This window comes from Egretta garzetta, unplaced genomic scaffold (assembly GCF_000687185.1).
Source record: "Egretta garzetta isolate BGI_Z169 unplaced genomic scaffold, ASM68718v1 scaffold320, whole genome shotgun sequence".
Lineage (NCBI taxonomy): Eukaryota > Metazoa > Chordata > Aves > Pelecaniformes > Ardeidae > Egretta > Egretta garzetta.
This window is the reverse complement of record NW_009258260.1, coordinates 1,218,644-1,245,648: the sequence shown is the minus strand read 5'-3', so window position 1 is coordinate 1,245,648 and position 27,005 is coordinate 1,218,644. Positions and strand designations below refer to the sequence as shown.

The window sequence follows — 27,005 nt, the reverse complement described above, 5'->3', positions numbered from 1 at the left end:
CCCCAAATCCCACACCTCCCTTCTCCCGGTTGTTTTTGTTTTTAGAGAGAGCGCTTAGACAGCTGTATTAATCATGCAAGCCCAGCCATGTGTAATGTGCTTTATCAACAGCAGAGCAGACACTGAATGGCAACCGGTTCACGAGCGGGCCCGGTGCAGTGCCTGAGCCGGGAAGATAAACCTGCCGCTTCCCGAACCGACTTACCGTCATGGGTTAGTGAATGGAGAGACTGTTCACTTGGGACAATAACCAGAGGGGAGGCCAATTTGTTAGGCAAATTCTTGAGTGGTTTACACTGGAAATGGAAAGGGGAGGAGGAGGAGGAGGAGGAGGAAGGTGGTGGGAATTACTCTTTGGTCATTTTCTCTCAGGGGTGGGAGGAATAAACCAAGACAACAGTGGCTGTTCTTCATCCTCCTCCTTGCTGCCCTCCACACTCTGGTCCCAGTCAGCCCAGCTGGCAGCTCAGCGTGGGAAGCAAGGAGAGCGAGAAGGGAGAGAGCAAGGACTTAGGTACACCTGCTGTGCAGTGGGTGTAGGTTGCCTTCATCATCTCTAAGGAGGAAGGTTCAGCTGACGGCCTCAGAAACTCATCTAACACAGCGATGGTATCAGGCTGTGAGCATCCTCCGGGCTGGGGATATCTGTCTCAGGAGGGTTATAGCCTGCCCGAGCTCCGCTCTGCAGGGTAATCTGTCCACGCTACACCGCTGACACTATCAGTGTCCCTACCGGACAACTGATTTTCCACGGCAGTTGCTCTTCCATGGGTTTGTTTCTAATCTCTGCAGTGCAGTTGTGTGTTTTCTCCCCCACTGCTTTCACCCAATCTCCACTCTCCCAACCTGACTGCTGTGCCCCGACCTCTGGTTTGCAGGGCTGGTCTGCATGCATGCAAAGCCACACCGGTGACTAAACAGCCCTTGAAATGCCTTCCCCATCCCAGTGCAAGGGCCCAGCTCGGGGGACTATCTTTCTGGGACTTCCAGTCTCAGTTCCTACTCTCTGCTGCTGCTCTTCCTCACTCACTGGATTCTCCACAGCATTGCTACTGGAGAGGGTTATGCAAATATATGCAACCCAGGGCTCATTTTGGAATAAATCAATCTAAATTAAAATTAATGAACAAAAAGTACAGAAACAGATCAAGCAATAAAGCCATTTCTCTCTCTCCCCCCCTCCCCATCTCTCTCTCTCTTCTTTAAGAAAGCAGGTTTCTTTTCTTTATGCTTTTTTGGGGGAAGAAGCAGACCAGTTGGTTTGGGCTTTTTTTAAAGCAATCTCAGCAAACAGAAACTGTCCGTTGCTATCCAGAAGAACCCATCAAGCAACGCTAGTAGCTGTAGTAGAAATAATTCTTGGTATTTCTCTTTTCCCTAAGATGCTGCTTCCAGCTACACCCCTACTACCCCTTTTGGAAGACACCACCCTCACCTGTGACCACTGATTTTATTCACTTTTAACCACATGGTCAAAGTAAGACACAACGCCGACCCTTGCCCGGTACCCATGAAATGGCAAGAAACAGTTAATGTGATGTTGGCCTTCTGCCTTCACCCTGCCTTGTCCTTCCTGTTCCCTTGGCCTGAAACCCCCACAGGCTTGGCACCCAATGTGGTCCCAGCCTTCAGCGCCTGCAGACCTGGCAGGGATGGACGGATGGACACTGACCCTGAGCATCAAGAGAAGCTTGGCCTGCCTGAGCATCCACCATACAGAGCCACCCCCTTCTGCACTCACCAAATGGAGAATGAGCTCTTTGGAAAATCTGGCTGGATACCACCAGCGGGAGGCAAGGAGAGCCCCGAGTTGTGCTTTCTGCCTAGGGTCATGGGCGTTACCAGATGCCGATGCCCGAGGCTCAGCCAGCTTGCAGGGAGGAGAGAGGCATGCCCCAAGTAGTCAGGCACACATTGCTGCAGAGTGACGACTACAGCTGAACTACGGTTCCCGAATGCCTGAGAACTTATGGAAATACCAGACATGCAGATGGCTCCCAAACATGCCCTCCGGTGCTTGGTCCCTGTGGCCATTATTTTTCTCTGCTGGTAGTTTCTATGTCAGGATCACGATAGGACAAGGTTGGCTACTGTGGCCTGTTCATGCCACAGTTTCCCCAGCTCTGCCAACGGGTTTGTTTCAAAGGTTGCGAAGGCTTGGGTTTTCACTGACCCCTTCTTGGAGCCCAGCTGAGAAAGCACCCGCTGGCCTCAGTGAAGAGGACTCCAGGGACAGAGGGGTTCTTTAGCTGGCCACACCGTACTGGGAGGACTGGTTTCTGTGGACTGCTCCCATACCACTGCCTAGTCAGCAAAACCCCCATAACGTGTTAACCCTTTACAGTCTGGACTCACTGATGCGTTCCCCCACACTTCTCTCCTTAGCTTCCAAATATTCAGATGTTCATCCTTTTGCCAGAGCAGACACCGCTGACATGAGAGGTGCCTGCTGAGCAGGACTGACAGGGCCATGCCCTAGAGAAAGTGAAAGGGAAGCAGGGATGGGTGGAGGTGACCACTGCAACAGATGAGCTCTCTTCTCCACAGCTAGGACTTCCACGGGGAGGGAAGAGGACTGAGAGGGTATTAGAAAGAAAAATGCTCTCTGTTTCCCGCTCTGGTCATCAGACCCAAATGAACATCTCTTTTCTCCCTTTCCCCAGCTCCCACCCACCTGATGAAGGCATTAGTGACAGTACAGGCTATGCGGGCTACAGCTAAATGGAGACTAGCTACGATCTACAGTCATACAGGGTCATTCTCCGATCAGTGCGCGTTTTGGCAGAAAGACAGGACTGCTCACTCTCCCTTTCCCTCCCCCTCCTCCAATTCCTAACACACTATTGCTATAAATCTTTTGCCACCCCGTTGATGGCCATGACCGGACTTTCTCTGATCAGGCCCCAAGGACTGGCATGCTTGATGCCCCCGTGGGCAGTTCTGGATGTGCCGCTCTCTGGGAAACACAGCATCTCCTTTGCAGAGCTCCCAGGGCATCCAAGCTAGCCATGCTGAGAAAGCCCCTGGTTAATCTGCGGTAAGCCTTCATCACAAATCTCCTGGGAAGACTCATGGGTTTTGAAGCCTGGCTAAGCCATTCCGGTGGGGACACAGGTGCTAACCACGGGGGAGGGAGTCTGTGTTGAAAGGGCTGAGGGCAAGGGACGACGGAGGACAGAGACGGAGCTAGCATCGTAATTGTGACAGACCCCTTTGGGGTTCAACAACGATCTCACTTGCCCTGTCGTTGGCAGGTGTGGTGTGCAATGAGCAAATTCTCCTTTTCCAGAAGAAAATTCTTTTGAAAAGCCACCTGATGATGCAATTAGGCCTCCTTTGTTACAGCCAGTTCTCATGTCATCCCATTATAACGCAATATTACAATGCAGACAGGAAGAAGTGATGATGTAGCATCATCCCAGAAGACATTTCGGGGCATTTTGAGCGCCTGGCTGCAAAATCAGGAGGGCTGGAAAATTTACCAGGGACGATTGTGTTGAGAGCTGAATCAGCTGGGCTCCACCAGCCTTTTAGGAAACTGTCTCATCAAATTCAAGTCCCATGTGTTTAGTTGAATGGACTGCTTCTGAGTCTCCAGCCTGCCTGAAAGCAAGATGTTTCTACAGCAGCTAGCTAATGATAGCAATGCTTAGCATGACTACAGTGCTCTTCATCTCAAAACACCTTCCTTTTAAATTAATTCTCAAAACCCCACAGAGCAGGGAAGTGCTACCGAGGCTTAAGAGAAATGGAAATTGAAGGAGAAGGAGGGAGGAGGCTGTGGTTCTGGTCACTGAGGAGAGGCTTATTTGAGAGCCGAGGACTGCATCTCAGAACATCAACTCATAGGGAGAAAAAGGTCTAACAAGAAAATTTTATGCCTAAGGTTTCTTTGAAGGCAAGCAGCGAAGTAGAAGCAAATGTTGAGATAAGCACCAATATCTGTGCTGACCGCCCACATTGGAGAAGCTGGCAGGGGCTTTCAGAAAACACATGAGGTCGAGAGTATTTAAACTCTACTTTCTCCCTCTGCAAAATCCTCTTTGCATGTCTTGGGCCACTGGAGATATCCCAGTGTTTGGCACCACAAATTCCTGGAGCCTTCTCACAGGAGTGTTGTCACACCAAGACGTCCTTCAAGATGATCTCAGAAGACTGGGGAGCAGTAAAAGCAAAAAAAAAAAAAAACAAAAAAAACCAAACCCAAACCACAACTTCAAAGACAGAGTGGGAAGTGTTCTGAAGGATTGACTAAAGCTGTACAGGATGGCCTTGGCAGCTTGATTTGGAGGGGTATTTGGTATGGAAATCCTGGCCTTGCTAACTTGCAGTTTTGCAGTTTTTGCTTTATCATTTAGCTTAATGGGCTACTAATTCAAAACCCGCTGTAAACAGGGCTGACTATGAAAAAAATTAACACTGCCTGCCTGTGGGATTTAAGGATATATAATAAAAATAATCATAAAAAGAAAGAGCCCTGGGTTTTCTATCAGACAAAAATATTTGTCATTGAAAATTCTGCTTAAAAAAAGAACACCCAAAATTGGAAAGCTCCTCAAAACCTTACATCCCAAATAGCCTCACCAACTTTAATTTCATATCCAAGCACAAGTTTCATTTGCAATACATATGATAATGGTGTTTAATTGGATTTATTTTTCCACACTAGGTTCCCAATGGCCTACTTCACTCCTTTTCTCAGCTCCTTGAATGTTATTTACAAATCACTCTCTGGGATTTAACTTTAATGGTAGCTTTGATTTCTCCCGCCCCTCCCCTCCTTTTTTTTGGTAGGTATTTTTCTTTAATTGTATTTGTGGATTTGCCTTTTAAATAGGCAATTGTGACTACATCCTGAGCCTGAATAAGTTGCCAAGCGCAGAGCTTGACTTGAAAACAGCAGAGTAGTTAGAGGGAGCTGGTGGAACACCCAGAATTTATTGTTCTTTTCATGGGAGTACCTGCAGGTGCTTTACTTGGGCAGGTGCCCTTCTGCAAAACAACGAGGTTTGTAATAACACTCTACCCCAGAGCTCTGCACAGACATTAACTATGCAGGCCTCTGAACATGCCATGAGTTGAGTGCATCGTCATCATATGGCAATAAAACAAAGATACTAAGGAGCCCTAGGCCAAGATTTGTTGAAGTGACTATAGGGACTGGCTGCCTTACTGTAGCTGTAACCTGCTTTCTGGAAGTGCCCAGTCTCTGCGCTTTTCCAGAATCTCAAGGTCGTATCCACACCCCAAGTCTCGTGTGGACGTCGGGGCGGCACTGCCTGGACCTGAGGCGTGCTTGGGCAGCACACAGACAGGAAAAATACTCAGACCCTGCTTTGCCTTCATACCTTCTTCGCTCGGAATAAAGAAGACAGCAACACCTCCCCGTGTGCCTCTTCCCGTGCTCTCTGCCTCAAATGCAGCACTATGAGACTGGCAGACTTGGAGGGGGGGTGTGTGTGTGACAGAGGAGCGAGAAAAGAAAGTGTTTCACCATGAATAGTTTTGCACAACTAGAGTGAAAAAACCTCCTGGCAGCAATTTCATTTCTAGCTTCTCACTTTTCCCTTCCACCATCTCTGAAAAATTTTAGGTCTGCTCATGCTTTTGATCCAAATCCGAAACCTGCGGACAAAGACAGCTTTGGACTGGAATATATATTAGGAGTAGGCCTGCTGACAAATTGAACCTCACTTGAAGACTGTCCAGACCTGGATGAGGACGCAGTGTCATGGCTCAAAGCCTGGCTAAAGGTTGTTGCTGTTTAGTTGATTGGTTTTCTGAAAAGGGAGGGGGGAAGGGGAAGGATGAAGAAGGTGAATAGAAGGGAGCAAATGACATGTAGACGAGAAGAGAAAGCTCCTATTTTCCTGCATTTCTGAACTGTTTTGCCCATCCCTAGCTCTCAGCTTTTATCAGGATGATGGAGAATGACCCGGCTAAAGAGCTACTTCAACACAAAACATATACTGACCTGGAAAAGGATTGGGGAGTGTGGGTAAAACTCGTTCTAAGGGGGGAAAAAAAACAATAAGCAACATGCAGGAGAAAAGGACAAGCCACTTTTCACACCAAGCAAGCAGCAGATACAAACCTGACGGAGTTATCCATCCCCAAATTGGATGAACTAGAGTAGGTTTCATATACAGAGCATTTTGCTAGCGACACACCTAATACACATCAACATCCCCAGGGACTGGGAGTCAGAGAGAAGTCATTTGAAAAACTAAACAAATAATATCCACACAGCAAGAGGGATTAAGCACCTGCAGTGAAGGTAATTGGAGCTGATGGGCCACATCTCCCCCCTGACTTTCAAGACCACTCAACGTCATTCCACTACAGCTCCTCTTAGCTACACCTCTGGCTGGAAGCTAGTCTTGGCAGAGAGGCGAGTTGTGGCAGTCCTCCGCGGGTAGCTGCTGCCTCCCCAGAACCTTCTCCGCAATGGATTTCTTGCCAGTGACCAGGTCCACTGAGGATCTGAGCAAGGGAGCAGTCACCCTGGCGAATCCTCAAGGGCACTCTGTTTCTTTTGAGCCTTTGTCTTCTGATGGGAACAGAGTTTTTGCAGACTCATCAACCTCTAGCTGTACGCAGAGCCTGCTGTTTTGGTTATAGGGGGTTTATAATGCATCCTCATTATACGCCACAGCAGGGCTTTGCTGTATGCCACTGCTGGCTTCACGCTTTGCTTCTTCCACACAAGGATCTCAAAGAGTTGCACAGATACCGAGGGAAACCGGTGTCAGAGGCCTCAGTCTGAGGCTAACAAACAGCAGCATTAATTCCATTTTACAGATTGTGCGGTTGATGCACAGAGCAAGGAAGCAATTTGCCCAAGGTCAAATGCTGAACTGTTGGCAGAGCCACGAGCAGAACCAAGAATACAAGCCCCCCTCTAGCCTGACTCTGATCATTAGGTCTCCCTTCGATACCTTCAGAGCTTGCCGGACGCTGCGTGCTGGCTGACACAAGTTCCTACTCGGGGACCGATTGGTAAGTGGGCTTTTAGCTGTAGAGATATGACACTATGCAACAGCTGATAGGCCTGGGGCAACGAGTTGTCTTCCGGCTTACCTGGGAAGGAGGGTGCTAAGGTCTGTGCTGGTGGACATGGAGCTTGGCAGGATACGTGGGCAGTCCGCTATTATCCTCTGATCAACCCAGGCCCGGCATTTTGGAAGCCAATGCTCTTTATACAGCACCCTTGGAGCAAGGAGCTAGTTTCTGACTCACTGGAGCCCGTGAGGATGTAGCAGGTCAGGCCCATCCCTGTGACACTGGTAGATCTCCAGCCCTGGTTGTGCTAATGGAGCTGTTGGGAGCCCACAGCGGGCACAGGGGGCATTGTCTCTGGCTTAGGAAATACACGGCTCACCTGGATCTCTGTGTTTACGTAGCAACAGGGGACTGTTGTTCTGCGAAAGCTGGCTGTTGCGCTGACACGACTTCCTTGTTATTTAGTTTGGTTAAATAACTCAACTCCCCTTTACCTTCTTCCTGCGCAGCAGGCTGCAGGCTGCACAGCATAAGCAGCTGAAGCAAAGCGCCACGGCCTCATTACCATGCTGCTTTCTGTTCAAGGACTCTACCTCCCTTCCCCTCGCCCGCTGCGTGCTGCCTTTATCGCTCCACCCTGGCTCGTTAGCAGTGCCTCAGCCTTGCCCCATCTGGCTGCCACCCGAACCACTTTCCTCCTCTCCTGAGCCTCCCCGTCACTCTCAGCCCCTGGGAAAACATGGGGCTTGCACTAAGAACCACTAAGAGAGATTTCGGCCACAGTTATACTCCCCAAACCCTAGCTCAGGTGCAACAAAGCGTGGGCAGAGAGTTGGGAGAAGGAAAGGGTGTAAGGGTGTGCACGCAGCCAGCACTTGTGCTGGGGCGCTAGCAAATACTGACAAGTTAGAGGCAAGCGCCAGCTCTTCTTAGGATCCTGCCTCTTGCTGGGATCAAAACTGCTGGACTGAAATGATAACTCTACCTGAAGCCTCTCGAGGAGGCAGGGGTGGGATCCTGTCTGTGGCTGCTGCTTCTAATTGGCATGGGCCTCGCCAGCTGCTGCTTCACCTCCGCGTTTCCTCGCTCCCCGAAGGGTGCAGAGGATGCCAGCCGCAGAGGATGCAGCAGGGGACCTGCTGAGGTGGCAGTCTCCTATAATTGAGACAATTTAGCCAGCGGGACTGCATAGGGATGTGCGGCACTGCCCTGCTGTCTCCTGTTTTATCCTCTGGGATGGTCCTAGCTCCGTGGGAGGCAGAAGTCAACTAATTTGGAAGAGCTTTCAGTTCTTTTCTCTGCCTTGCTAGAATGCACCAGGTGCTGTGCCTGCTTCTGTGCGCCTGTGGGGATGTGTGTGCTTGCTTATACATCGCACAGGTGTGTACAGACGTATACATACTCATGTACACGTAAATCCATGTATCTATATGCTTGTACAGCAGATGTGTATCTGGTATATATATGCACCTATTTACATTTCTGTGTAGCATGGGTTAAGATACAAGTTGTGAGTTTTACTCGTAATGCTTTTCATAGCACTCTGTTAGCTGAGTGGAATGAAAAGAAAACATGATCCCTCCCTCCTAAGACACTTTGGAAAAAATCCCTTTCCCTTCCATTGCGGCGCTGCTTTTCACATCTGTTGCTCTGTGGTGGCAGTCCTGGCTTGGCCTCTCTGTGTTATTGCCCCTTTCCTAGGTCTCACAGTATTTTGTGCTTGGGGCTTACAAACCCCCTTCCTAGGCTCTGTGGAGTTGAATCCACCTACTGGCTCGCTAATGCTGCAAAACATGGTCCTGCCTCCCAGATCCTCATCTCCACAGAAGCGTGATATGGCTTCCACTCTTGCACGGGCTCTGGTGCTTGTTGAGCCTTTCTGTGAACGAATTCAGCTCAGTACAACAGAACAAAACGTTCGGGGGTGTTTTGGGGGGTAAAGCTCATTACTTTTTCACTGGTTTAGCCGGTTGAACTGGCTCAGTGGGCTGTTCCCCGAGTGCCAGAATGAGGGAAACAACAAAAGCGGGTGGCGGAGAGCAGGCTGAGCAAAAGGAGCGGGGAGCAAGGGATGGCAGCAAGCCATTAGATCAGTTGTATCATCAAACTGTACCTGAGTGCCCTCTCTGCAAACATGCTCCATATTGCTGTTGGAGACAGGTTCCTGGGTAAGACTGACCTTTGGTATGGCCATTTTTATGTTGCTGTAACCTCACTCTCCAGGAGTGAGGGGTATAAATCTCTCCACCTACAGCAGGCAATCCTGCTGCTACATCCTTTAAGGAAGATCACTAGCTATCTATTCATACAGCTCAAGGGAGCTGCTTTTGTATTTTAATGCATCTTCTATCTATGGCATTGACATCTAAGGCACTCGGTCTCTCCAAGAGCCTTTCAGTGCTGGCTGAGATTTCCTGGAATGGTAGACACTCGTTTTTCTCTGTTGCTAAACTGTTCTTTCACATCATTTTGCTAGCTCCTCTTCTGCCCTCCACCTCAGGCAAAGCTGCCAAGTACCTGATGATTAACTCTCTGGTTGTTTCTTCACTCCTGGCTGCTGTTCTTTTTTGCTCTGCAATGGGACACTGAGGAACCATCGCTGTATCTGCCTCCCTAGTGGGATGTTGCCCTACAGTGAGCTTGTTCTCCATTTAAAAAGGAAATAAAATCTCTGATTCTAGAGATGAAAAATACTCCCAAGTATTTGAGTATCTCCTGTACCTTGCAAAAACTTGGCACTGCTTTATTTTTCTGCCTAAGCATGTGGCTGGGAGCGCGCATTACCTGTTATTTCAGTACTGTGTGATCATTAGAGAATTTTTTTTCATCTGGGCTTGTAGGTTTTTTCAGCTGCTTTCTTCATGTTTATGAGGTTGGCTTCCCTTCACTCATTTCCCCCCTGATTTCTTAACCTTCGAAATACCAGCTGTAGTCCGCCTGAATTTATTTTTTCTCTCTCTCTTTCTCTCTTCCACACTAACTAGAACAGAGATTTTCTGAAACAGTATGAAGCGATTGCACACTGAAGAAATAGGGATTGACTAAGCAACAAAAATAAAAGTTAGAAATGGTCCACTGAAAATCATCAAATCTCTCTCAGCTCTTGCACCTCCATTCTTCTGGCTCTTGTGAAGTTCTCTAGTGTTTTCCAGCACAAATAGGCCTTGAACTTCTAAGGTAAAAATGATAAACAAAATCCAACAACTTGAAAGAAGGGAAGTTTTCTTCATACACGCCAAAAGGAGGCTACAATAGGACCCTGGATGTTGCAAGTCATCTTTAATAGTTGACACATTTTGTCCTGGAATAGTGAATGGCAGCTTCACCAGATCTCCCTGGGCGTCTTACAGGTTCTGCCACTCATTTTATGACCATGGGTAAACCACTTCTTCACTCTGTACCTCGACTTTCCTACTGCAAAATGGTGCTAATAACACTCTCCCATTTCTAAATAACTTGTGATGTTAAAATATTCATTGCTAGCAAATCCTTTGAGATCCTTTGAGGTGAAGTTCTGAAGTCATACAAAATGCTTTTCTAGCAAAACCAACCCCCCAGCTAAAATCACGTGTGCATACATACATTATTGAATTTCATCTTATATTTTGTTTCAGTGATGCATTTCAGCTCATCTGTGTAACAGGAACCAACAGAGAGGGCCAAATTTAGAATACAGCCACAAATAATGGATTCTAAACTTAGCATTATATTAATATCAGCAAGCACAAATCTGGAGTATTTGAAAATTGTGTTCCAGATTGCTGCCTGAGGATTTTATTTGAATCTCATGACAGGCACAAGACCAGGGTGAAAAGACTTTCAAAGTAGAAATTTGCTTTGTGTGCAGCAATGCTACAGGAGATCAAATGTATGTTCTTTTAGGATAATATCTGTTCTTTAGAAAAAAACTTCCACAGAATACACCCAAATTTTGCAACAATTCAAACTGCCATGAAATAAATCCAGAGGTGGTAAACAGAGAATGCCAATGGATTTATCCCTTTTCATTATATCTGTTAAAAAAATAACCAACCCAAACCATTGTTTTTCTGTTGGTTGAATTAATCTGGCCACGCACAGCAGAAACTAGACTAAACCGCGTCCCATACTAAGACTGCTTTACACACAGCTTATCCTTTCCTTTTTCCATTTAAAAGGACATGCAGGTCATGGCCCGAGTGTTTTAATTCAGTTTGGGACTGTCAGAGGAACACAGCCCTAAGTCACTTCTGCGTCTACGTGTCCATTCGTGTGAGTGAGTCATTCTGCTGCAGTCTATTTCTGGTGGCCGTAACAACGTGTGGCCCAAGTTGAGCCCAAGTTTTGGACCTGGAATCGGGAACTGTGTTCTGAGTACGCCACAGCTTGTATGTGTGCGTGGGTGGTAGGTGAGGGGCAGGGGCTCTGTTTAGGGACAGGTTTGAATCAACTGCAAAATTCGGGACCAGCAGATAAAACTCTGCTCTCGAGTTTGGTCTAGTCCCAAGTTCTGTCTGTTTACATTTGCTACGACAAACTCAGAAATTGAAAGGTAGCAGAATGAGAGCCAAGGAATTTTATTCCGTATTTCATCTGCTGATTACCTTTCCCCCCATGTTCCCTATGGTACGCCACTTCTTTCCATTCCATTTTCAAACTAATTTCTCTTTTCTTGACTCTCTCTTGTTCTCCTCAGGCTTGGTGGCTCGTTCCCTCCATTTCTCAGATGTCATGGACCCTCTGAGCCCTGGCCTTCTGTTTCTGTATTAAAGGAGCTATCATGCTAAAGGGTTTTTTTGTTTTCAGCTTTAAAACAAACATGTTTTTATTATTTTAACCAAATCTGACTTCAGCAAAGAAAGTCAATCAAAGGGCTTGACTGTAAACCTTTTAATGTGGCTGTGTGTGTGTTTCATGGCAAGTATGAACATGCAGGTATCTGAAGCTGAGCACTGAAAGCCAGCTCATGGCTGGAAGTTTGGGGGGGGTGGGGGGAGGCAAGCGGATGCTTTCCTGCGTCATCGGGTGCTTCCTACACAGCCTGGTCTTTGCGAGAGTTGATCTGGACCTCCCTTTGCCCTCTCCCATACTTACTGTAAAGGTATAGGCTGGCATTTGTGACTCCCAGCTTGTTGGCAGCCACGCAGGTGTAGTTCCCGTAGTGTTCCTCGGTGACGTTGGCCACCATCAGCAGAGACTGGCTCCCCGTGCTCTTTATCTCCAGACCATTGGCGCTGTTTATCCTAGGAAGACAGAAGAAGAGGTGTGTAGTGCAATGGCAGTTGTGTATTGGGAAGGAAATCACTGCCTGGCAGGCAGTAAACCCAAGTCATTCAGCCCAGCTGGCAGGTGAGGACAGAGGGAGGCAGGAAGGAGACGTGAGAAGAAAAAGACCAAAGGCGGCATTGATGGAAGGCAGGAGGAGGAAATGAACGGAAGAAGGAGCGCAGTGGGGTGAAATGCCACTGGTAAAGCAGCAGAGAAGCAAGAAAAGCTGAGGGAAAGGGAGGAAGCCTTTACCCAGCACCAGGTAACACTTGGAAATGAACACACCATAGCCCCCTGAGGGCTAGTCCGTACTTGAACAAAAGGTTTTTAGTGAAACACACCAATTCATGTGTTCTAATATGTGCATATACCAAAGCTGAGTCAGCCCTGAGCTTCTGCACATGGGTCAGGTTAAAAACTAGGACAATAACACAACCTTCTTAATGCCAGGTAAATGCTCAGGTATAAGGGACAGATCCCTTTTATCGTCTCATTTTCTCTCATATGCAAATCTGGGTGGCTCACGTCACAGAGATGAGGGAATCTTACACCTCAGCAGCTCCTTTCACTAGGTGAAGGCACCTAGAGTGGCATTACCTACTTGGAGACTAACACTGCCTCTTTTTTTGTCTGTATCATGAGCTATTTAATGCATGAACATGATCAGGAGGAGAGCGCTACTGACGTCTTAATTATGTATTGGCCCAGAACTAACTTAAAGGCAAGAGCTCCATCCTCTGCACGTCCTTCAGCATCCCCAGCGCAGAGAGGGATTGCCTCCTCCCGTTCTGACCATGCTGGCTCTGCCGAGTCTGATGGGACCATGGTGACTTACATGGTTTGTGAAGAGTCATTTGTTTGAGGAGAAGAGTTGGGGAGGATGATAGGTGATTCTCTAAGGATCCTCTATTGAGTGGATTGACAAGGAGAGAAGGGCGAGGTAAAGGTCTTACCTGGTATCATCTCTGTACCACTCGAAATCAGGCGTGGGCACTGCTGATGCCTCGCACCGGAGTAAGGCTTGTCGTCCTGTGGCCGCTTCATTGCTCTTGGACTCTGTGATGGTGGGAGGGTCTGCAGGAAGGAAACAAGCAGTCACTTCACACACTTCCAGGTGGAACGAAACAGTGAAACTTATGTCAGGGCTGGCTTCCTCAGACAAACCAGTTGGGCTGGTGGAGGCCCCTGGCTGCTGCTTGCTGTGGTACATGCTCCCCCCTGCTCCTCTGGAGAATACCTGCCCTCTGAACTCTCCCTGATACATCGTGTTAGCATCGCTCCTTACGCGTGCTTCTCCTCAGCAACACTGAATAAAGTTCTGTCATAAATGCATAGGCAGAGTTAAGGTTAATGATGGACTTCTGTAGTTTATGAATATATTTACCTGTGGATATCTAGTTCACACGGGCCCATCAGAGAGAAGAAGAGGAGAGAAAGACTTCATCAAGCGTAAAGGAAGACAGCAAAGTAAAAGGAATTAAGTAGAAATTTAACACTAGCATGAAAATGATTTTCACTACAGCCTCTGTGACTAACATCAAAACTATAATACGAAAGGAAAGGACTGTGGCAGCACGTTTGGGAAAGGAGCTGCAGGTGCAACTTTGAAAGCCAGACCACTTGTTGAGACACTTCCCTTAGGCATCGAAGGTTACAAACCCTGCCCAAACCTTCCTGGACAACACGTTTTGTCACAGGCTCCAAGAGGGCTTGCTCGTGACTGCTCTGTGTGAAGCTCGCCCTCAGCCCAGCACGGTGCTCCCACCGCTGCTTATTCTGAAGCCTGAGAGTTGTGCTGTGGGCAAACAAAACTTGGGAAATGTATCAGTGTGCTCCGCTGGAGCTCGGTCTCAGTGCTGGCTGGGTGACGGGCAGGGTAGGCACCGGTATCTTCAATCCCAGCCCCATGTTCAAAATGTTAAGCGACAAGATTTACATGTTAAAAGGCAGAATTATTTCCACCTGGCTGCTGAGAGGGATTAGGGAATAAGTGCCTTGTCTCTCATCACTAATACTTGCATACCCTGAGATTAACGGGGCTGCAACTCAGACAGCTACTTTGCTGAGACTCAAGTTACCATAAAGCACACTCTGCATGTACAGGGTACAGCTCTGCCGTCTGTATCTGTCCCAGCGCTGAAAGGCCAAAAAAAAGAATCAAAATGGATTGTGTCAGTCAAAGGAAAAAAAATAATTCTGTCTGGAAAATGTATGGAAAGAAGTTTGTTTGTGAACACATTAGCCATCTCAATGTGATCCCTTTCCTGACCTTAATCGGGATTTTATGCAGGGCTTTAGGGATATTGCAGTGCGCCCTCTAACATCATAAATATTAATAAGTGTACATAAATAGGATCCTACATTCAAAGGCTATGGGTTCACGTAAATATTTTAATTTGGAAAGGAGGAGGGGTAATAAAAGGATAGTGAAGGTGATTTTTTAAGCATCCTCCTCTGATTTTTTGGTTCGAGCAGTGTATCTTCTCGCCATCTGCGGCAAGACAAACCTTTGCCATTTCACTGAATCCAGCGCAAGAGGTGAGTCACAAAATAAACAAGCACCTTTCCACCATGACCCCGGCAGGCGTGTGCTCCCCGGGCTGCTGCCAGGGCGCCCACCCAGCCCCTCGCTCTGAGCAGTCCCTGCCTCAGCCACCCTCCTCGGCTTTTTAAAGGACAGAGCCCGGAGGGGTGGACAGGCTGCATACGCCAGCCGTCACCGCTTTTGGCTAAGGCTCAGCCCAGGGCAGTCTGCGTGCTGCAGTGCTCTCCCAGCAGAAGTGGCAGGCGGTGGCCCTGAACAAACCATCCCACTGTACTCAGAAAGCAGCCGCTCTGCGTTCAGCTGTTTGCTGCTGGGGAAGCCAGGAGTGGGTTCCCTTCAGCAGTTCCCCCCCCCAGCCTTCCCCAGGCCTCAGTTTCCCTGTCTGTGGTATGCAAGGGCCATTACTCGGGAAGCCTGAAGGTGGTAGTGTGAGACCAAAGCAAAGCGAGGATGCGCTCTCCTCCAGTCCAGGCTGACAAGCGACATGCTCCGCGGCCTCAGCGGATGACAAGAGATGGGCAGGAAGCTCCTGAGGTTGGGCAGGTCCCATTTTTCAAACTTACTGTAGTTTTCCCACTTTCTGCTGCTTATGGTGTAGTTGTAGGGAGCAAGATAAGGAAAGATGCATGCAAATGTCTGGCTTTCACCACCCAAACAGGACTGACTTATTTTTCCTGTGCATGGCCCTCATGACCTCTTAGATTTTTTCCCTTTGTTTTGAAAGAAAAGAGCTGCCCTGAAGGATTTTATAAGTTGCTTACGTTCCAAATTAGGCCAGGTAATAATATTACAATACTCACATTGTATTTTCATATATTCCAACTGTAGAAATGTTTAAGATCTTACTTTAGTATAGTTATTATGAGTTGAAACTAAGTCAAAATCAAACATTCTGACTTTATACAAACAATCTGTTTCAACCATGTTAAAAGTGTTGTTGAAATTATGTTTCACAGAAATATTTGAAAATATTAATTGGTTCTCATGGAATGTCTCGCATTTATAAACTCAGCTGTTTTTGACAGGAAAAAACCCTCAACGGTTTTTAGAGCAGAAAATCTGCTACTACAGTTTCACTTTAATGCCAGATTTGGCCCATGAAGCAGCTGGTATTAAACCACTGCCACCCAATTTCTAAAAGAATTATAAAAAAACTCAGTGGATTCGGAAGATGCTGCAGGGAGCCTATAACCTTGACTTCTAAGCAAGGCAGACAGGATGATCTGATGTGATGGCCCAAAAGGAAAGAAAGAGACAAAGAGCAAGAAAGGTATTAAAAGGTGCTAAAATCACGTGTGGTGGCAAATTAGACTGGGATGGGCTGAAACACTTGCTGTCGTCAGCTTTCTGCCCCAACCCACTCCCCGAAAGCGCTACTCATGAATCAAGGCCATGCATGTGCACCCTGAAACATGCCTGTAACTGCTTCCAATTTCAGTTTAAGCTAATATTCTGGTGTATAAGCTGAAGAAGGCCAGGGGAGGATACACCTTCCATTCATCCATCCCTGCTGCAGAGGTATTAGCCTCCAAGCAAGGAAACAGAGGAGGCAGATGGGGATATTCACTTTAAATCACGCCAGTGCCAAATATGAGCCATACAAATATGGAGGTGGACATATACACATGCAGGATTATAAGAGTAACATATCTTGGGTCACTGTGAGAGGAGCACGCCAGCAGAGTGAAGTGGACACGTGTCTAAGCACGTACGGGCGATGGGATCCAGGCCCCATGCATACAGGTGTGGATGTCAGCCACACAGCTAACTGCGCCTCTCGGTGGTTTTTGGAGGACTGCTGTATCCTTTGGTCAAGCCTCTTTCTGTATTGCATTGGTGCACGGAGGGTCTCTTGGAGAGGGCCTTATGCTAATGACCCGAAACCAGCATAAAAGTCAAGTTTTTGCACCCTCTCATTAGCGCGTGCCGCTACTACATATCCCCCTGGGCCCCTGGGCTGTGATACCCATGTAGGCACTGCTGAGAAGGCTGGGTGCAGGCAGGCGGGCATTTGCTCTTAGCCAGCTGAACCCTCCCTTATCTCTCCTTGCTGCCTTGCTGAAGCTTCTCTTCACGCTACTGTGCTCCCGAATATCAATGAGTGAAAACAAGGCATCGCCAGAGTTTCTGAGGGGAGGGATGGGGGCAACTCACAGCGCCTCTTTTTTTTTCCTCTCTTTCTTTCTTTTCTTATATATTACCAGGTTTAAAGCACAAACTATACCCCGCGATAAGCGGTTGCACATAGTTTCCTCAGCCCACCCCCCAGCCCTGCCATTTCAGATCATATAACATAAACCGAGAAAGGCTTCTCTAGTTATCCTAAAGTCACCCCTGCCCGTGGGCAAAGCTGCCCCCACTGAACCGCCCCAGCTGCGATGTACTCACAGTTCACAGTGACCCGGACTTGCTTGACATCTGCTGAAGCAACCTCGTTGGCAGCTTTGCATTCGTACTTGCCCGATTGCTCTCGCGTGATCCCTAGGATCTCCAGATACTCTTCCTCGCCTTCAAACTCTCTGCCTGGTAGGACAGAAAAATACAGATGGTGGCTCTGTTAGGCATTCAGATTTGGGAAGCCTTCTCCTTAATTGCTATGGAGGAACGATCACAACAGGGTTTCTGCAAATAAACAACAGTCATGAGCGATTTTAAAGAAGCCATATCAGCAAGATACTAGCATTTTATTCAGTTATGGGAAACCTGAGTTCTGGAAATCTGGAAGGAAGCATACAAGCGGTACCAAAGCGCTGCATCCCAGGGGCTGCCTGGGCCAAGAAGCAAAATCTCCACCACACGAGAGCGGTGGTGCGGTGGCTGAGTACCAGGGGAGGTTAGTCAGCCTGTGGCTGATGGGCTGGGTCAGGGCTAGCTGGGTCCTCGGATGTGGTGGTGTACTGTCAGCCCCCTTTTCTCTGCTGCAAAACTGTGAAAAATGTCTTTCTGTCTCTCAGAGCAACCGCCACCCTGAAGTGCCATCGATCAGATCGAGCTGCCGTTAAACACAGCCAAACCGAGAGAAACAAAGTGTAATTTGATCCGCGGAGACCAATAATCATCACGAATCCCTGATCTACTGTACATACGAAATGGCATATTTAAACTGCGCTGCCTCGCTAACACAGTTTTGAAAGCAGTGACTTGAGCGTCGGGGTTACAGCCAGGGGCAGGAATCAGGGGAGGTCTGTGGCCTCGCTTTTAATTCACTGTATGACCTTGGGTGAGTCACTCCCTTGCTCTCCCTCTGTGAACTGAGGCTAATAGCCCCCCTCTCCCATCACCTCTTGGTCAGAGGAGGGTGGTGAGGTTAACCCATGTGAAAACACATTAGAATTGTTGGATGAAAGGTGCCAGGGAAGCATGAAATATTAGGATTGGTCTATCTACCCTGTTCCTTCAGAAAGCAAAGTAAGGCTCCTCCTGGAAAGAATCTGAACCACATTGGCAGCAGTGTAAAGGGAGATGCTTCCCTCCTCTGAGAGGGCTGCAAGCACTGGTCTGCAACATGCAAAGCCACAAGCCCCAGTTCTGTGCCTGTGTATGTTTAGTGAAAGTGTCCCCCAACCCTCAAAGGGTAAAAGCCAGATTTAAAAAAAAAAAAAAAAAGTCGTCATCAGCTCACAAGGGCTCCCATTCAGGTTCCTCAGAGAGCAGCAGTCAGATTTTTCTAAAGCAACCCTCTGCCCAGAAGACATTTTCTGCTCGATAGGTGCTGACCACTTCCAAAACCCTGCCCACTTCATGTAAGTGCTTAGAGTTGTCTGATGGAGTTCAAACAGTGCCTGTGAGGATGGGGCTGTTGTCCTTGGCTCTGCAGCACTTCATGAAAGTAGCGGGTAAGCCCCGTCTCTGGAGCTAAAGTTCCCGTGGAGCCACCTGCAAGGAACCCCACTGCACAGGCACAGGCATGGGGCTTGCTGCAGCGTGTTGGCCAGCTCAGGCTGGGGATGCCAGCTGCATGCAGTTCACTTCTGCATCAGAGATAGGGACTTCAGCAACTTCAAAATCTGCTCGGAACTCTGTCCCTTACACAATTATTTTTTGCCTTTTTAATTCCCCTCCACCCCCCTACCCCTGCCAATTTTCAGAACCGTTCTAGGGGAAAACCACCCCCCGTCACGGAGACTCAGCATGAAAACAGCAGTGTACCTATTAAACTCATGCAAAGACAAGGGTTCCCTTCTCTTTCAGCAGGGCTAACCAAGCAGACCCTTTTCCAGCTCCTATCAGATGTTCAGGTGAGCGGAAATCTCATTGCTATGTCTAAAACTTACAATTGCTTTGATGCGGGCTTTTGCATCCCCTAACAGATGGCTGAAGGGCCTTACTGCATGGCAGCAGTGTATTTTACAAGGTAGGGAGGCAATGTTGGCCCCTACTGCCCAGCCAGTGCTCTGGGACACAGCTCTCAGTCCTCTGCTGTGCACTGGAGCTGATGCTCTGGAGAGTCAGCGGAGAAGGAAGAAGGGTGGGATTTTCACGGGTGCTTTTTATCACTGTAACTCATGAATATGTTAGGGAATCTCAGCTCCTGAAGGACCAGAGGTAGGTGAGTCATAGTACTGGAAGAGCCTTCACTCACCATCTAGCCCATTCCCCAACCTCAATGCAGGACACATGGGTCCTGCCCAGGAGGCAGCCATCCTCCACCCTCCAGCGGCAGAGCCTCTGCAACCGCTCCAGGCAACCTGTTCCTGTGCTTTGTGGTCCTTACCACTGGAGCAGTTTCCCTGAAGTTTGACCTGAGTCTCCCTTGCTGCAATTTAAAGCTATCATTTTTGTCTTATCCACTACAGACAAAAAGAACAAATCATTCCCTCCTTCTCTGCAATAGCCTTTTATCAACTTTTAAATCACTTATGTTCCTCCCTCAGTTGTCATCTTTTTTGGCTTTTTTTTCTGAATATTGCCAGGTCTGTCAACCTTCCTCTGCAGGTGAAGTTTTTCAGACCCTTGATCATTCTTGTTCTTTCCTTTTAGACCTCCCTGACAAGTTCGCATTTTTCTGGAAGTGCAACGCCCCAAACCAAACACAGCATTTCAGACGAGGTGTTACCATGGCTGAACGCAAATGAAGGATTGCATCACAATTTCTGTGCTGTGCCGCTGCCTGTACAGCCAATACGTTGTTTGTATTTTCGCCATAGCATGGTTCATTTTTCAGGACAAGGGGCAATGGGCACAAACTGAAGCATAAGAGGTTTCGGTTGAATATGAGGAAGAACTTCTTTTCTTTGAGGGTGACAGAGCACTGGAACAGGCTGCCCAGGGGGGGTGCGGAGTCTCCTTCTCTGGAGATATTCAAAGCCCGCCTGGACGATGTCCTGTGCAACCTGCTCTGGGTGAACCTGCTTTAGCAGGGCGGTTGGACTGGATGATCTCTGGAGGTCCCTTCCAACCACTGCCATTCTGTGATTTTTGGTTAGGAATTCTTTTAATTCCCAGATCTTCTTATCACATACTGCTACCTGCTAATAATGCTCCTTGAAAATCCCACCCCCAATTTTTGCTGACAACCAACACTCCCCTCCTTTCCCAGCAGCACTCCCAGTTGGTAGGTCAGCCAGTTGACTGGAAAGTTAATCAGACATAAGGGGAAGACTCAGAAAGAAAAGGTTAAAATGTAATTTGCCTCTGCTTTGCAAATCATTTGCTCTGCAATTCTGCCTTGTTTATACACAGGGTTCATTCCAATTGGGACTTGCTTCTCCTGCAATTTGCCCTTGTCACAAGACTGTCACCGTAATGAAAAGAGGGCTGAGGGTGACTTAACCAGCTCTAATGGAGTGGCACCCTCATTAAGGGTGCTGTTAAGTCTGTCTGTCAGAGAACCACATCAATGGAGCTCCTAAGTATCCTAAAAGGGTACATACTTTCCTACGGGAAAATGTTCTTCAGCCTCTCCCCTGTGCACGTACATCCACTTGCAGTGTCAACCATGTACCGTGTCCAGCAGGTAGAGCTTTCGCTGCTACACACACACTTGCCAGGGGATGAAGAGCTGCTGGTTTGCCCGGTGGAGCTGGGAATGAGTGAAAGGGAGGACTGCTGTTCTAAAGGGCATGCCAAAGACATCAATAGGCCTATTCAGCTCCTCATTCCCCAGCTCCAGGGCACAGATACGGGCAGAACTCTTCAGAGAAAGTTTCTGTGACGGTCTCTTGCTGAAATAGTGGTAGCACTGTTCTCGCCCTCGCACTGGTGACCTGTTTCAACCCTGGGCATCAACATTTTGCTACCAGAACTTAGCCACTCTCACTTGTGAGACAGACCGTTTTGCTTGCAGCCCCGTCCCCCTCCTCTAAGAGTACGTTAACCACCTCTAACAAAAAGCATTTATATAAAATTGAGGTGTCATAGTACAGGGAGAGGAAAGATGTAGCACAGTGTGTTAGAAAAATGTCAGGTTGTGATATCTTGCACAGAGCTGTAGAGACGTTTTCACTAATTCACCTTGGCAGCCATATTAGGTGAGTCAGGTAACTCTACCCTCTAAGGCAACGGGGGGGAACGGGGGGGAGCAGGAACAGAGCTTTGTACACCCAGCAAATTTACAAATGTTTCCATGCAGGAGCCAGCTTTGGCAGGGAGCTGATGGTTGTTGCCGTGCAGTTTATCAGACCGGGGAGGGAGAAGGCTTGGACAATGTTCTTTGGTACCGATAACAATTAACATATTCTATTAGGCAAAGAGAGGGACTGCCAGCTCCTGGCAAGCGAGCCACTCCGTTCCCGTTAAGAGAAGACATTTGCCTTGAGCATGTTATCCGGGGACGGAATCCTGACCCCACTGCCAAACCATCCTCACTGACATGAGCTGTCCCCTTGGCTGTTTTGTCCAGTTCAGTACAACCCCTTCCCAGTGAGGGGCTTTCCAGGTTTCTCTGGAGGGGATGACTCCTCATGCAGCGCAGCAATTCTCATCCCAAAGCATCCCTTCCCATGACTCCAGGCTACCTTCTTCCCTGCAGGTTTTTTTGCCTTTCGCATGTTCCTAGTTAGCTTGGTTTGTTGCTGCAGCCCCATTAAGCGCCGTCTTGCCAAGCTGTAGCTCCTTAACTCTGTCCCAGTAAATCAGAAAGAGGAGCTTTCTGCTCTGGAGGCTGGAGATAGAGAGTATGAGCCTGGGAGGCTTGACAATCAAACCAACAGGGAACGACCCCGAGCAGAGTGAGCCAGGCGCCTGCCGCTGCTCGGAGCTGGCAGAGCCCTTTTTGCAGAGGGATGTGCGGCAGATGGCTTTGATGTGTGCAGGAGGAAGGCTTTGAAGGCCCGCTTGCCTCAGCCACATTTCCTATCCCCTGGCTTCCTAATTGGACCCAGCAAAGTAAATAATGAACCCAAACAGTAAACCTGCTCAGCAATGCTTGCATGCTGGCAAGAAGCCCTCCTCTCCCCCCCACCCTTTGGAGACAGCCTTGTACAACCCCATGGGCTCTGCATATTATCCCCTGCTGACGTGCACACCTGCCTATGCTCTCATATATATATGATATATATATTAAAAAATATGTATTACATATTTTATATATTTTACGTATTTTTACATATACAAATCTCACTGTGTGTGCAGAAACGCAGGCTTACACCCTCCCTGTGTATTTATGGGTCCTTCCCTCCCCTGCCCAAACGTCCCCTTGCACTGCCATACACCATCTCTCTTTCCTCAAAGGCTAAACTCTTCCTTTCTAGAAATGATGCACACCCGGACGAAACCCCACTTGTACTGTGTGCAGACAGCTCTTTCAGATAGCCAAGGGACCAGCGATGATTTCGGCCACGTGCTCTACCAGAGAGGCTTTTCCTTTCATGCCCTACTTCATTGCACCTCCAAAGGGGAAGCTAGTCTGCAGAGGTGGCACCCACCTTTTGCTCCGTCCTCTCCTGTTTGTACATCCAACACTGGGCTCCTTCTTGTGCAGAAATTACTTTCGTTCTCTCTCTTTTTTTTTTTTTTTTTAAAATACTGTTGTGGTCTTCAACTAAACTGAAGTTCAGACCCACTGAAATTATCTGCTTGCATGTGGTATGGGGAGAAAGAGATCAGATACCCTGCTTCTGTGTTTGTTTTCCTTCCAAGCCTCTTTGTAGTTGTGAAGAGGGGAGAGCAGAAGGGGTTATGCATCTTTGTTGGGCCCTTCTCTGCCTAAAACAAGATGCAAGGGGATAAAAAGGATTGCAAATCAATAAATGCCATTTGAAGTTTTTTTGTGTGTAGCAACTTCCAATGCTGAACCGCAGTTTTTGTTCTCTCTGCGCTCTCTATTTATTGTTTAAGGTTTTGCTCACCTAACTTTCCTCCTTCCCTCTGCACCTCACATTCCCTAGGAACAGGCTTCTGAAAGATAAAAATAGCTAAGGGAGCCTTTGACATAATTTTTTTTTGTTTTACCTCCAGCTGGGATTTTTTTTTTTTTAATTCAAAACTTTGAAGTTTTCGTTTATCAGTTTCTGTCTCCTCAGCCATCACAGATTCCAATGAGCTTGGCATTTTTTTTCTGTCCCCTAGTTGAAGAGGCTTGTTTTTAGCAAAGAGATCAGTGGAAAGCAGCAGATGGTGGCTGAGCAAAGGGACAGCTACTGCTACAATGCTACAGTGAGGAAGGATGGCAGAAAAACTAGCGTGGCTTAGGAAGCGGTGAAAATGGGGAAAGGCTGAGAGTGAGAGGAAAAGAGATGGAGAAAAAATAGAGGGGGGATTAGGAGAGGGACAGGGAGAAATGCAAACAAAGTGAGATTGTTCAGTGACTGGGAAAAGAGAAAATGGTAGTCAGCGACCAACAAAGAGAAACGTGCTGAGCCAGAGCGCGTGAGAAAGGCGGGAGGCGAGACGGCGGCAAAGAGAGAGATGTACGGCACGGGAAGAGGCAGGGGCGTCCCCTGTGTAAAGGGAGCCGTGAAATAACAACTGCCAGAGGGACAGGAACAGGGGTCACATGTAGTAAGGCAGTAATTACTCTGTTTAAGCAGCAAGGCACAGCAGGGTATTTATTGTTGAAGCTGGCCTCGTGCCTCCTATGCCCTTAGGTCTGTAGCTATTACACATAAACCAAAAAACTAGTGCGGTGCCAGGGAGGGCTCTGGCCTGGCTCTGGCTTCATGAATGAGAATGAGTCAGATCAGGAGGAAACACCCTGGCATGGTTTCCCCTGGCGTTCACAGGACCTTGCTCATCAGCAATCGCATTTTCTCCTTACGTGCAAAGCTGGCTGCCGCACCTCCCCAGCCAAGGACTGCACCCAAGGAGCTCCCCAGCCTGGAATAAGAAAGCCTGCAATTTTCATGGGGACTTTCTCCACAAACCCCATGCAGCTAGCATGCAAATAAAACCTTCCACGTCCCGAGCAGCCTCCTGGGACTGAACGATGTCTCTGTGCTCTCTCTGGGGAGACAGCACTGACCAAACCCAGCGGGAGAGACCACTCGGGGCAACTCGTCGTCACCGACGTCTCTGCCCAGGAGCTGGAAGCCAAGAGCTGACAGCTCAGACGCAGCTTGCATCCCAGCCGTGGGTGCACGCCGGTGGGAGCTGCCTGCTTGAAGCAGCCACAGCAGGTCTGCTGCGGCTCTACATTTCCACTCCCTCTTCGCTCACATTCAGAAATGACCACGGAAGGTCATCACGCAGTCTCAGGCACAGCCCGGAGTGTGGGCATGGAGCAGGTGTGTGACAGACCACTGCATCTCAGCAACTGGTCAGATCTTCCGTTCAAAATCCACATGCGAACACAAAAAAGACAGGGAACCAGTCCCTGAAAACAAAATCCAACCCTGCTTCAGGTCAAAGCCTTCTGATTGACCAGTGGTTTTCTTCTGCTCTTTGCTGAACCAGAAGAAGGAATTAATGTTCTGCCGCAACTTGAGATACAATTTCAAAAAAATTATTTCACGCCAAAGAAAAAGCCTTTTCTTACTCTTTTTTTTTTCTTTCAAAATTACTTACTGAATTTAACCCAAATTTGCTAACACTTTTTTTTTAACGAACACAAACAGCATTTTTTGGATAGATTAATTGCTCTTGAACAAAACTTGGCTGTGATGCCAATGTGTAAAGTAAATTATGAACCATGAGGTAAATTAAGTCATCTAGTGTCACAGCTACAATATTATACTCCCTAAATGTTCCATGCTGCAACGTGAGTTGTCATGACTGCGCTACCAAACATCAAGCCTTAATTCTACTGCCAAGAAAATGACATATAAACATGAACAAACCAATAGTTGCAATGTTTCTCTATCCCCAAATTCCTGCCCGCTGCCTGTTGGAGGTTACTTTACAACAGCATGAGGTAGAAGGCATCATCAGCTAGATGAATCACTGAGATGACACCAGATCTTTTGAGCATCCTAAGAAGGGAGAGGTTGGTAAGTCCTCAGGGCTGAGGGGACTGGAGCAGCTAATAAAACCGAGGTTGAAAACAGGAGGTCCGACAAAGAATCACAGCCCAGGCACAGCGGTTATTCGACGCGCACACATTGATGGCAGCACTCCGATCTCTGGCTCCTAGCAGTGTGGTCAGCTCTGCAGGGAGCTGGGCCCTCTTCCTCCACCATCTACCCAAAGAGTATGGGCCAGTCGTTGCCCCTGGCAAGACGAACAGCAGGACTGGGAGGGGGGAATCAATTGGTGTTTGTTTCCCACTGTGTTAAGCACAGGAAGGTAATGCAAGCCGAGAGCTGATGCAGGGGACTGGGTTTTCTTGCACGTCATGGAAACCTATGAAAGGCAATTAAAATACAACAGCAAGCAGTCAACCGTTACAGTCTCCGGTGACTCTGTCAGCTGCTTTCCTCTCATTTGGCTTCATGTAGTCCTTTCCCTGCAAGTTCTCCTATTTTGGACAAAGCACTCATGCTATCATCATTATACAGTTTGAAGACAAGTTCTTCCTTACCAAGACCAAAGAAAAGATCAACAGTAACAAGTCCCATTTGGGGCAAGTTCCACAAGAAGCCTGATGGAACCATATTGTTTCTGTCCTGCCAGTAGAGAGCAGGGATGGACTGCAATGTAGTTCCTAGTTTAATTCCACAAATCCTTCTGTCAGTCCCAGACCTTAAGGAAACCTCATGTGATGACACTCAGTGGTACTGACTGTGCCAGTCTGTCAATCTAGGAACTATAGGGTTGATCTGTGCTTGGGGGCATCTTTAAAAATCCTTGTTATGTTCCTTAAAAGAGTCTTGTGTCTCCCGTAGAGCAAGACATGCTCAATATACTATTGTGCAAGAATCAAGTGGCTCGCTTTGGCAGGCATCCATGAAACTGCTCCCTTGTTTTTAAATATAATGGGTTTGTTCCCTTCTGTCTTATGTCCACTCATACTTCTTGGGATTGGGGGGTAAGAATGAAACCAGAACTTCAACCTAACTTAAAAATTACAAAAAAAAAAAAAAAAACCACAGAGATTCAACTTAGCCCACAGAATTCCATCCTTTTATGTTTGAAACTTGGAAGAAGGCTTGAGAAATTACAAATTGGCCCAAATTTACTTGAAGTGGGAAAGAGCATTACTTTAGAAGCTTACACATTGCCGTGGCTCTTTCTCTGCAAGCTGGAGCCAAACATTTCACAGCTGGATCACACAGCCCCTGAATATCCTGTGCGTTTGCAAGATGGCAATTCCTGTAGCCCGTCCCTATTTTCAGTGAGGCTACTCTGAACACCGAGCTCACAAAACCAAAAGACCAGGATTTCTGTATCAACCTGGATCTTGCCACTCATCTTTTACACAGCTATAGTTTTCAACTGAGGAAATGAGGTCAAAGAGTTAAGCCACCCCTCAGCAAGATTTACCCTTTCAAAAACATGTCAGTGTGTTGTGATGCCTGGCGCCAATATTTGTATAGGTGGATTAGCGCCTTTAAAAATCGTTTTGTTTGCTTTTCTGTTGACCACTCTCCCTGCTGCAATGTTTCTCAATTAGATCCAGCACAGTGACTGCCCAACACCCCCCCCCATATCTGCTTCTGGTGGAAGGAGCAAAGGGGATATTCTCTAGGGAGCACAACAAGGGGATGAGGAGATGAGGCTCAATGGCTGGATTTAGGTTTGAGCAGGCGTGAAGCACTGCCAGGTATCAAGGCAAGGATCACAGAGGTTTTGAGCAGGGTGGGGTGTGCTGGGAAGATACTGTCTGGGCTCACACACTGCCCGGACTTTTGATCAATTGGGCTGACTCTGGTGATATTATCATCTGAGGTATCTGCTG

The 27,005-nt window shown here is 47.8% G+C and overlaps 1 protein-coding gene across 1 annotated transcript in view; it reads right to left on the bottom strand.

Moving 5' to 3' along the window:
- LOC104125145 (limbic system associated membrane protein) overlaps positions 1 to 27,005 on the bottom strand; it is a 315,160-nt gene that overhangs the window by 12,434 nt on the left and 275,721 nt on the right. The window contains exons 4-7 of the mRNA XM_009637589.2: positions 17,183 to 17,317; positions 13,203 to 13,323; positions 12,076 to 12,224; positions 5,975 to 6,010 (exon numbers count right to left, since the gene is read on the bottom strand). Coding sequence (XP_009635884.1) covers positions 5,975 to 6,010; positions 12,076 to 12,224; positions 13,203 to 13,323; positions 17,183 to 17,317 — 441 coding nt within the window. The remainder of the gene's footprint in view (positions 1 to 5,974; positions 6,011 to 12,075; positions 12,225 to 13,202; positions 13,324 to 17,182; positions 17,318 to 27,005) is intronic.